This window comes from Aphanomyces astaci (assembly GCF_000520075.1).
Source record: "Aphanomyces astaci strain APO3 unplaced genomic scaffold supercont1.180, whole genome shotgun sequence".
NCBI classification, from domain to species: domain Eukaryota; phylum Oomycota; class Saprolegniomycetes; order Saprolegniales; family Verrucalvaceae; genus Aphanomyces; species Aphanomyces astaci.
Genome location: NW_009798443.1, coordinates 2,775 through 13,735, shown reverse-complemented (window position 1 = coordinate 13,735; position 10,961 = coordinate 2,775). Strand labels below are relative to the sequence as shown.

The 10,961-nt window shown below is 57.4% G+C and overlaps 2 protein-coding genes across 2 annotated transcripts; both read right to left on the bottom strand.

Annotated features, from left to right (window-relative positions):
• Positions 1–557: 557 nt before the first annotated feature.
• On the bottom strand, positions 558–4,929 carry H257_18578 (hypothetical protein; the record flags this gene model as incomplete). Its single annotated transcript, XM_009847671.1, has 7 exons — positions 558–877; positions 1,060–1,476; positions 1,554–1,977; positions 2,040–2,377; positions 2,516–4,364; positions 4,424–4,662; positions 4,776–4,929. The coding sequence occupies 7 exons, from the start codon at positions 4,927–4,929 to the stop codon at positions 558–560; spliced, it is 3,741 nt and encodes a 1,246-aa protein (XP_009845973.1).
• A 340-nt stretch (positions 4,930–5,269) lies between these two features.
• H257_18577 (hypothetical protein) lies at positions 5,270–9,822 on the bottom strand (the record flags this gene model as incomplete). Its single annotated transcript, XM_009847670.1, has 7 exons — positions 5,270–5,427; positions 5,486–5,853; positions 5,952–6,207; positions 6,266–6,396; positions 6,483–7,660; positions 7,726–8,144; positions 8,223–9,822. The coding sequence occupies 7 exons, from the start codon at positions 9,820–9,822 to the stop codon at positions 5,270–5,272; spliced, it is 4,110 nt and encodes a 1,369-aa protein (XP_009845972.1).
• Between the last annotated feature and the right edge of the window lie 1,139 nt (positions 9,823–10,961).

Genomic DNA, 10,961 nt, shown 5'->3' with positions numbered 1-10,961 from the left:
TAAACCTGCATGTTCTGCATATTCTTCATATCGCAACCCTACCCTAGTAATCACGGCTCTAGCACAAGGAAAAGAGCGCTGATTCTCACAGGTCAGTGTTTCCCTTTGGCTGAGTTTTAGCCAATAGAAACGAAGCTAGATAGTTTGTAAACGACTGAATGTCACTTTTGGTTTTCCCCTGTCCCGCACACTTGGTTTGTCTTGGACACTCTGCGCAAAGTTGCTACACGCCTATCACCTACGCCTACCTCCTGTCCTACCTCCTGTTTCCTACTTCGTGACACATATTCAGAGAAAACTGAGCAGTTCCGGATACTGCATTACATTTGTGGATGATTTATTTTTATTGCGCATGTGCATGTTTTGTGGTGCTCCGACGGCATGTCGACATGCGCATACATCGAAAATAGACGAACTTCGATGTCGTTTTCTCGAACTGTATAATACTTAGCGCAATCCTACTGATACTACAATGATATTACGCTGTAAAGTTAAAATCACTCAGCGGGCACTTAATGGCCACGGCCGCGTACTAGTTGCGTTAGCAGCTAGCGGACTTAACTACTTGAAAAACCTGACTGTGTCGGCTCCAGGGGGACGGAACGCTTCAACCGCTGGAGGTGATATCCCGGGGCCGGGGAGTGTCGCGGTGGCAGGAGGGTCGGGTCAGCGTAGCCTATGGGAGGGGGGATGGCAGGGTGTAACAGAGAGAGTCTGCGGGAGTGCCATCGGAGCGTCTTGGCTGTGAGGTGGGCTCTGCGGGCGCGGATGCGTCGGTCGTGGCCCATGGGGTAGGCATGGTGGTGATGGCGTTTTAGCCGGATGTTGTTGTTAACCTCAGTGAGGAGGGGTAGTTCCCCTGCGGTGCAGATGTGTTCTACGTTAGTAGAGCATGTGGATTGCCAGTGTTGGCGAAGGGTAGCCCAGTGCGCGGAAAACCATGCTTTGTGGAAGTGCGGAGCGTGTAGGTGCGTGATGGTAGATGCCCAGTCGTGTGTGGATGTCGTCATGGTGGGGAATTGTTTCCAGCCCGAGGAAGCAAGGTATATGGTGGGGTACGTAGCCTCGAGGTAGCTGCGTGTGTCATGTGCGTATTGGTCGAAAGCCGGGATGTTGAGCTGGCCCAGTGGAGGCAGTGAGTGGGAGCCGTGAGGATCTTGGGGTTGGTGGTGCTGGCGTCCGCAGGTGTGGTGCTAAGTATGATGGGTTGGGGGCGATGGAGCCAGTGGGTAGCATCTAGGGGTCTGAGTGCCTCAGTCCAGTGGTGTTGGGCGGGAGTGAGGAGGTCCGGGGTTGTACCGGTGGTGAGGAAACCGATGTGGATGTGGACGGGGTTGCTAGTGGTGAGCTTGCCCCATTGAGGGGTGGTGACGTGGTGTATGGAGGAGGGGTTGCGTAGGGTGATCTGGCCCGTGGGTATGGTGAGGAGCCATGTTATAGGGGGGCTGTTTGCCTGGGTATGGCCCTGGGAACCTTCTGGAACAACGAACCAGTATGCGGTCTGCATGTGGCTGGTGGTGGCTGTCCGTATTTCTGTGGATAGTTGGCGCCACCAGGTGTGGAGAAGGGGTGGTGAGTCGTATCGATCCACCAGTGGTGGTATGTAGGGGGCCGGGGGATGGTACAAAGAGGGGGGGCTTCGAGCGGTCCTTGGAATGTAGCGCCATTGGGGCCACCCATCCACTGACTGAACCAGAAGTCACGGGGTGCCAGGAGGGGTACGCAGCCAAGGGCTGTGTGGTAGAGCCATCGGGGTAGGAGGCCGCCCGGCGTACGGCATTGTGTAGACTCCAGTGTAGTTGGGTGGCAGCTAGTGCGAGCGTCGTCGGTCGGGGGGGTCCGAGGAGACGGTGCATGTGGAGGGCGAGTGCACAGCGTTTTGGGGAGATAGGAAGCATGCAGTGTCCCGAGTTGGGGGAGGGTTTTCGACTTCGTGTCTGCCATTGGGGACGTGTCAAGCCAGTGAAGGTACTCGCGCTAGCGGTGCAGTGGCCAGGGAGGTTGATGTCTTGGTCTGGGAATCATGCTTTGGGTATAACGGCTTGTGTGGCGAGGAGGAGATCTTGCATTAGTGAAGTCGCCGCGGGGCATTGCGGGTGCGTGAGTCCAAAGCGGTGTTCCTGCGTGTCGGGAAAGTCCGGGCATGTACGGCAGTGGGGTTCCCACCGTGGTTGAATGCGGTGTTTGCGTACGTTAGTGTGGAGGGTGTAGCAGATAGCCCGCCAGTAGAAGGAGAGGGCGGGGAGGTCCCATTTACATAATTCTCCGGTGTTGAGGCGGAGGGGCTGGATGGTGCGGCGGGCGTCCGGTTTACTGGCCTGTGCTGCGTGCCAGTCATGCCGACTGTAGATGGCGCCAAGCCAGGGGGCAGTTGCACCTGTGACAGGTAGGTCCTGGTGGTCTCGGAGTTCTCAGGAGTCGGGAATGATGAGGTGGGCATAGTTGGTGTGTGGGAGTAATTGGTGTGCTAGTGTGGCCAGCGAGTCGGCTTCCGCAAGCAGGGCTTGTTTAGCACGTAGGACTGGGTCCGTAGTGCTTGTGCTGTCTTGGTGGGCGCGGATCCAGTCACCAGCAAACGCCTCGGGGTTGAGTAGGGCCATGAGCGAGCGGAGTTCCACTCGGTGGATGTTGCTGTAGCGGGGTTGGCCTCCACGGCGTTTGAGGGACCTGGCCATGATAACAAGACCGATGGCCGTGGTGTTGTCGCAGATTTGAAGCGCTGTATCCCCAGAGTGGTGCAAACCTGCCAAGAGGCTGTGGACTTCGCAGCGTGTGGGGGTGATGTGGTCTGGGTGTATCCGAATATACCCAGTAAGGGTAGTGCCATCGCTGCCCAGGTAGCTCCATGTGCCGTGGGCTGACTGTTTTCCTTGGTTTGTGACGCTGCCATCACCGACGGAGTGTGTACGTGCGGCACGAAGGGGGAAGGTGTGGATGCCGTACGTAGGGGTGGAGTGGCGTAGGACCACCTGGCAATGTGGTATGCAGGCAGGATGGTGCCATTGCCCGCAGTCCATACAGACAGTAGTGTCCGCTATTCGGTAGCAGGCAGAACAGGCTGGTGTGGCGTGTGGGGGAGTGTGGTGTGCGTGTGGGAGCTGGGCCTGGTCTGCTCTGTGCATAGCGGTGGAGGCAATAAGAGCGCGGTTGTTGTTGCCGCGGTGTGTGTGGTGCGTGCCCGGATGTGTCCACGTCGTTTCTGTCCATGGGATGAACTTGTGGCGTTGGGTGCTGCTGGTGCGGAGGAGGTCGCCAGTGAGGATCGCGCACCCTGCAATGGGGACTAGGCGGAGTCGACTACGGGCTTCCCGTGGTGTGGGTGAGTACCAAATGTCCGTTCCCTTTCGGAGCTCATGCCAGAAGGTGACTGCGATTTCTGGGCCGGCGGGAGTATGTCGAGTTTGGAGACTGGTACGTCGGCCGATGCGGTAGCTGAGTGTGTCGGGTCGGCCGTTCCGATGTGTAAGGTGGTGGGGGATGACAAGCATGGCACGGAGTGGTACATGGATGGCTTCGAAGCCGCGGGAGGGTGTGAAGAACGTGCGACCTAGGGGTTGTTCCAGATAGGGAAGATGGGGCCGTGGTAGAGTCGGCAGAGGGGGGAGCGGTAGTGGCTGGCCGGAATGTTGAGAACCCCACTGGATAGTCTGTTGCCGGAGTATAGGGGGTGGGTTGTGTGGTGTGACTGTGGGTATGGCATCCCAGATGGGGGTGAAGCGTTGGAGTGTTGCGCGGTTCCAGCCGTATTTGGTGCAGAGGGATGGAAGGCTGAGTAACATCGTTCCCTTTTCATTGGTAATATCACCGACCCACCGGACTTTGTTGGTGTGGGAGCGGTTGATGGAGATGAGGGTAGTGCTGAAAGCTGGGGTGAGGTGAGCCCAGATAGGGCGGTCGTTGGGACGTTGGGGACGGCTAGCGGGGGGTTGGTGCCATTGGGTGGTGATAATGAGGGCAGGGTTGAAGGCAGCGAGGTCGCGGAGGAGTGTACCAATAAACGTAGTGTCTGAGGCAGGTGGGGGGATACGGAATGCGAGTGGGTGGTCCGTGAGGCCACTCTCGGTTTGGTAGGCCTCAAGGGATTCCATGAGGATGTCATGTGCGGGTGAGCCACGGTCGTTGGCAATGCGGAGGAATTGGTACAGCCGTTGGCTGTGGCTCAAGCGTTCGCAGTGGACGAGGCCCAAGCCATCGGTGTGGTCGTAGAACCAGGAGTTTGGATGGTCTTGTGGCAAGCGGAGGACGCGGCGTGCCGTCTTACGGAAAATAATGTCGAGGGCCGGGGCGATACTGATGGCGTTGCTAATGGCCGTGCGGTACAGGACACTTGGGATCCAGACGGCATTAATGATGTATTGGAGCTCCTTTTTTCCAAGCCCCGTGGGGCAATAGCCGCAGCTTGGGTGTTGAATTTGAGCCAGACCGTGCGAGTGGTGTCCTCCCATTGGTTGTGGGTGCCTTGGTGTATGTCCAGGTGCCGGAAGCCCTCGGAGGGCGAAACAACTCGGATGGGTTGGGGGTTTCCGAGTCCATCGTTGAGGGCGACAGCAGCGTAAGCATAGGGGGAGAGGTAGAAGAGAAAAGATTTGTCGGCTCCAAACACCCCTCCCGATGCAGATTGGCCGGTGAATTGGTTGGATATCCTAACTCGGTCTTGGAGGCCTGAGTAGGAGGTGGATATGTCAAGCGTGTGACGAAGAGGAGGCTGGAGATGGTGCGTGTTCGTGGTCCCTGTGGGTGTTGGCTGTGCGAGATTTGGACGGGGTCAGTGCCACCCTGTTGCTGTCGGATGAGGACATCCATGTAGTAGCCAATGTGCATGACCGCCAGTATAGATCCTTTGCCGAGGCCGAATTCACGGATGCCACCGTCAAGCCATCCAAAAGCCGTGCGGATGTCGATCTGGCTGGCCCCCAGAAAGTGGGCCATGAGCTGGCGGGGAAGGGGGGGACTCCGAATTTGCGGTATATATACTCCATGACCCAACCAGGGATGCGATCAAAGCACTTTAAGCAATCCTTGGAGATAAGGAAGAGCTCTTCTTGCCGTCTTTCGGCATGTTCGATGAGGAGGGACCCAGGTGATCACACGCCCTCACGACTCTCAGGTGTCAAACCCATTCGAGTTGTCAACACACGCTACCTCACGAAAGGGGACATCTCCACGTTCGGCGAGCACACCTCTCAACTCCTCCTCGAGGGCCGCCTCCCACCCCTGATTACGGCACCCCCCCACATGCAGTCACGACGTGGCCCCCGCAAGAAACTAGCTAGAAAGGGGGTGCCGGCATGGTCACTGGAGTGGATGGTATGGAGCCATATGCCACTGGCACTTCGTTTGTGGGCGGATCGTGCAGAGATGTAGATGTCATCCAGGGTGACGGCAGTGTTGTTGCGAGCGTAGGTGAGACGTTGTCGGTTGGGGTGCCTGCAGCGGAAGGTGGAGAGGAGTCCAATACTCTGCATCCACTGCTGGAAGGCTGTACCGATGTCCAGACTGTGGCCTGAGCGAGGTTGTGGGGCAGATCGGTCGAGGGGGTTGGTGTCGTAGGTGTTGAAATCTCCCCCCATGATTACAGAGTGGTGTTGCCCAGGGATTTGTGTGGTGGCCTGGGTGAGCCATTGCCATTCCTGCTCGGTCGTATCGCGGTGAGATGCGGGAGAGTCTTGACAATATGTGCCAATGAGGGTTAAGAGGGAGCCTTTGCCAAGGCGGATACAGATGGATATACTGCGCCCCGTCGGGGAGTAGGTTGTACGCCGGGCATCGATGCGTGGGTGCCAACGTTGGATGTCATATAAAATGCTGACGCGGTGATTACTAATGGCCATGAGGTGTGGAGTGGGGGAGCCACTGGGTGTGGAAGTCCAGAGTTGAGTGGCCTTGTGTGCGGGAAGGTCGGAGTCAGCGATGCTGAGGAAGTGGCCAATTCATCTCCCAGTTTACCATACGTGTTTTTATTGATGTTGGTGGATGCAATACGCAGGCTATCTAGCTGGAGCACCGGTGGAGACGGGTGGCCTGGGTCTCCAATGTACGCTTCGCCCTTGAGCGATTCACGCCGGAGGATGTTGTCGAGTTGGTGTCTGGCAGTGTCCGCGTCGGGTGGGGGGAGGGGGGGGCGGTGGATCCGCCATGCGCGTCGGCGGCGGCGTTGCCGCGGGTGGTTGATGTTGAGGGTACTCAGCGGGAGAGGATTTTGTAGTGCTTCCGCAATATACGGGTATCGAGGAGTTCCGAGTTGTTGGAGTCATCCGAAGAGTACGGGTCGTGTAGGTGGCTGAAGGCGGGGCGGGGTGGGACGGTGTAGTGATGTATGGTGGTAGGGGTGTTGTCAGTGATAGAGAGAGGGTGGCAGCGGCCAGGGGGGGGTAGCAGGAGATCCAGAGCAGAAAGCTGAGGAGCAACCACGATCCAGACCAGAGGCGTTGCCGAGGTGTCGTTGGTCTGACCCAACACCCCGGGGTTAGTTTGACGCCAACTGATCCTCCGGCTCGGTGCCCATGGTGTCGTCTGGTTCTTGTCCTCGGGCCGGTAGTGCATCCTCCACAGTGCCCGGGAGGGTCCCAGTGGAGTCAGTGGCGGGTGACACATTGGGTGGGAGGGTGGCGGGTAGGGGCCCGAGCCCTGCCAGGGCTGACATTTGAGATGATACGGACTGCATGGCCTGTAGTAGTGTGTGGACGCTGGATTCGAGGTATGGGAGACGTGCAGTTAAGGCAGCCTGTTGGGACTCGTGTTGTGTGACCACGGTGTTCAGGCGTATGTGTGCCTCCGCGCGTAAGCGGTTGTCCTCGGCTTGGAGAAGTTCCGCGGCTTCTCGTAGGCGTCGTTCCTCTAGGAGGCGCGCATCCAGAGTGGAGAAAGCAACACTGGAGGCGGATACAAGTGCAGCCAGGGCTTCTTTGTCAGCGCGGAGGGACTCAACCTCCTGTCGGAGTGGGGTCGTGGCCGATACTATGCGTTGGTCCACGTACGTGGAGAGCTCCCGCCGGAGGAATAGATTGAGGTTGGTGGTGTGTCCGGGGACTTGGTGCGGGTGGCGCTGCAGTGGGAGTTGCCAGGCCTGGGTTTGGTGTTGGTGTTGTTGGTGTTGGCCTGCCGCGGCGGGGTGTTGGGGGGCGGAGTGTGTGTGGTGTCCCGCGTGGCGGTGGCGACTTGTACTGCGCGTGCGTGTGTCAGGGCTACGTAGGTCCCTGCGAGTGGTGGAGGTGTGTTGGAAGTTGCTGCGGGCGCGATCCCGTGGTTCCAAATAGGTGAAGCGGTCACAGGGTCGACCGTGGTGGTCGTTGCGGCCACAGTCCCGGCACTGTACCGGCGCAGCAGACCGGCAGGGGTGACCGGTGAGGATGTGGAGGTGGACGGCAGTGTCACGGATATATAGGCGGGTCTCGCCATGTGGGCCAGAGGTGGACCAGAGAAAGGCTATGGGTGCTGGAGTGTCAAAAGTGAGGGTGGCATAGCCGTCCCCTGTGATATCGACGTCTGGGGTGGGGAGGTGAGAGCCGCGAAGCGCAGCGAGGATGTCGTCAGTAGTGGTAAGTGGTGGGAGGCGGCCAATGCGGACTTTGGTATCCACAAGTGTGGCGGCACTGGTGGCATGTGGGTGGAAGAAGGTGGATGTGGGGTTGTCCCAGCAGAGGTCGCGTAAGGGAGTGAGCTTCATGGAGGGGGGGACCAGATCCAGTCGGGACCGGCCATATGTTGGCGGAAGTTGGCGTATACCGTTTCTGCCATGCTCTGGCTGGGGAAGACGAGGCGGAAGCGGTATTGGCCTTCCGAGGGCCAGTTAACACAGCCGATGGCAGCCCAGTGGTCGCGTGGGCCATGAGTTCCGGACATCCGGGTATGGCTTTGGATGATGGCGTCAGTTGCCCCAAGGGCGCGGAGGGCGCACATGAGGTCACCAGGGGAAGTTTTGGATGGATTGCGGTATTCGAGCTGGTGGAAGGAGAGGCCGTTGTCGAGCACACCAGCATATTGGTAGATCATAACTACAGAGATGTCGCGGAGAAAAGGATACCCACGTCGTGGCGCTGCCCAGGCCTGGATGGTGCGTTGGAGGGGGTCCCCGATGAGCTGCTGGCCGTGTTCGAGGAGACCCCCCCGGAAGGTAAGGCCGCAGCGTTCCTGGCAGATATCCTCTATCTCGCGTCAGTAGTTGATGATGCTGAGTTGGTCGTCCGGAGGCTGGAGTGACGGGTTGATGGAGAACTGGATACGGACTTTGGCATCGGCGAAGTGTCGCTCTACGTCGGCAACGTCGTCCGCGGTGAAGCCTTGGAAGAGGTGTGCCTCCCGCTCCCAGTAACGTTGCATGGTGCGGTACAGGATTGGCTGTCCTTCGTCGTGCAGGTTCCGGATGCCCGGAAACTGGAGGGCTGTGTTGGCGTCATACCCCTCCTGGTCGTCGTCATCGATAGTAGTGTCGGCTACTTCTTGCTCGTTCTGCCCAGGTTCATAGGAGCTTGGTTGGTAGTGCGGGGTGGGCGGATAGCGCATATCGTGGTGTCTCTTTGTCGGCGGGAGGTGGAAGGAGGGGTGTGAAAAATCCAGGTCGGGTTCGATGTCGGAGTGGTGGCGTTTGACTGTTGGTGGTCGGGTTGGGTGAGAGGGAGAGCCAGTGTGGGGGAAGGGATGGGTGTGTGCCGGGCCAGGTGGTGTTGGGGCCGGGGATGTAGGCATATCCTCGAACGTTGGATGGGTGGTGCTCTGTGTCGGGTTGGGCTCGGGAAGCTGCATTTTTAAGGATGTCGGGCGTAGTGTGCCCAGTGCGCATGTGTCCGTTGGCGTGGTTGGGCGTTCCGGGCCAACTGGGGGAGATGTCGGTGATGGGACGGGGTTGTGGAGTGGGATGTCCTGATGGGTGGGGACTAGGGAGCCTAGTCGTGTGTCTTGACTGGGGCTAAGGTAGTCAGCATGGGGAGGGTATGTGGTGGTCCAGAGCGTGACACGGGAGGGCGTCATGGTTGGTGGTGATGTAGCTGGGGCGGAACATGGGGGGCCAGGTGCTTGTGTAGGGGTGGTCGAGGGCTGTACATCGGACGGAGCAGGCCGTGGGGAAGAGAGCTGCGTGTGGGAGTAGGGGGTGTACTCATATGGCGGTGCGTGATTTGCAGCGGAATTGGTTTGCTTGGAGGACGAGGCAGTGGCCTCATGGAAGGTTGGGTGTGAGTGCCTTGTCCCAAGGGTTGGGATGGCAGGACTGGTTGCCTGTGGAGACCCATGGTGGTGTTTAATAGGTGCTGATATGGGTGGAGTGTTGTGTGAAGTGGAAATGGGGAGGGTGATGGGATGGGGCGCTAGGGTGGTTGGAGGGGATCGACGCCATATGTCCGGTAGAGAGCTCTGTGTAGAGGAACCTTTGGCCGACTTGGAGGTCTGAAGGGGAGTGGGAATCGTAGCGGGTGGTATAGTTGGACGAGGCTGGAGTGATGGAGCTGGGCCTGGGTGTTTGGCAGTGTTTGGCTTGCGTGTCTGTCTAGCTCGGATAGGTCTGTCATCCTCGGAGAGGCCATCTGGGGCGGAGCTGGGCGCGTCGGGCCGGGTGGGGCGTGGATTCTTGTGAGTGTGACGCGTCCGTGGAGTGGACCGCGGGTTCCTGGTGCGGTCGTGGCGAGCGAGGAACGTGTCGGTCGCACGCTTCGATCGAAGTTGGCGTGCCGTGAGGGGCGGGTCTACGGGACTGTCGGTGGTATCAGAGGTTGAGTCCTTTTCGGAGGAGGATGGGTGATGTTTGCGGATGATGCCGGTTGCCGGCACCTGGATGGCAGTGGGGACGCCGTTGCGGTGGACTATGACGGTGGCCATAGGAGTTGGCATGGTCAAGGTGTTCGACAGTGTCAGAGGTATAGTCTGGTGCTTGCCGGGGTCCGGCGGAAGCGAGGCATGGACGTTGTTGTAGCTTGTTGGTGTGCTCGGGGCGCCGCGACCCAACTGCGGGTTACCAGGTATATTTGGGAATTCAAGCCAATCAGGAGCTTCTATTTCCACAGTACAGCAGGAGGAAGTTTGTTGGTTTGTGTTCCGTCAGGCATTGATCGTTTGACCAGTGTTCACAAACTAGAGTATGGCAGCACAGAACTAGCGTTAAGTTGCGTAGTCATTGTGGTCTAGCTATATGCTTTCATGTATCTACTTTTGCAGATGTGGAGAACTAACAGTGCAAAGTTACCAGTACGTTCCTGCGTGTGAATTCCAAGGTCTACGTTGCCATAACGTTACCACTGATGTTAACACATCAATGGACGTGACCTCGTCGAATGACATCCAGATGACCACGCAGCGCAGCCATTTGGAAGCATATTGTCCTCCACATTTGGTGAGGCTGGTGTGGAGAGATTGCTAGATCTCCAAATCGCCGAAACCACTGACGACCTTGAAATTTTTATGTACTGTAGCTGTTAACGTTACATTATGGAAGGGAAAGGCAACACGAATGCGTTGCTGGCCTTTCGACCGACCGCAATAGTCGCGTGTGGTCTATGGGCATCCTCATCACGCCGTCGGTCGACTCGGAGTTCCATTAACAAGTCATTAATAATAAAACGTTAGATGAAACTTGGAATTTAAATGCTAGCGTAAGATGAGTTGTATGGTGCACGTCATCTAAAAACTTCCAACTGGCCAAATCGAAAAGTAGAGGTTTTATTATTTAACGTACAATTTATGTAGTTAAACCCAAAACCAAATACGTTAAATACCGATTTCATGCGTTTTATCACTGAAGTGGGAGGTTAAAGGTCCCAACTTCCTCCGGATATTCTGTACGGATAATAGTGACACAAAAAATCAAGATACATCTCAGTGGCCACCCCTATGGCCAAATATCCAAACGCCCATGTAAAATACCGCTAGGTTAAATATCTATTTCAGGACCAATTCATCACCAAATTTGAATCTGAGACGTAGAATTTCTTCACCACATTGAGATCTATCGATTCTACGTCTCAATTTGCTGA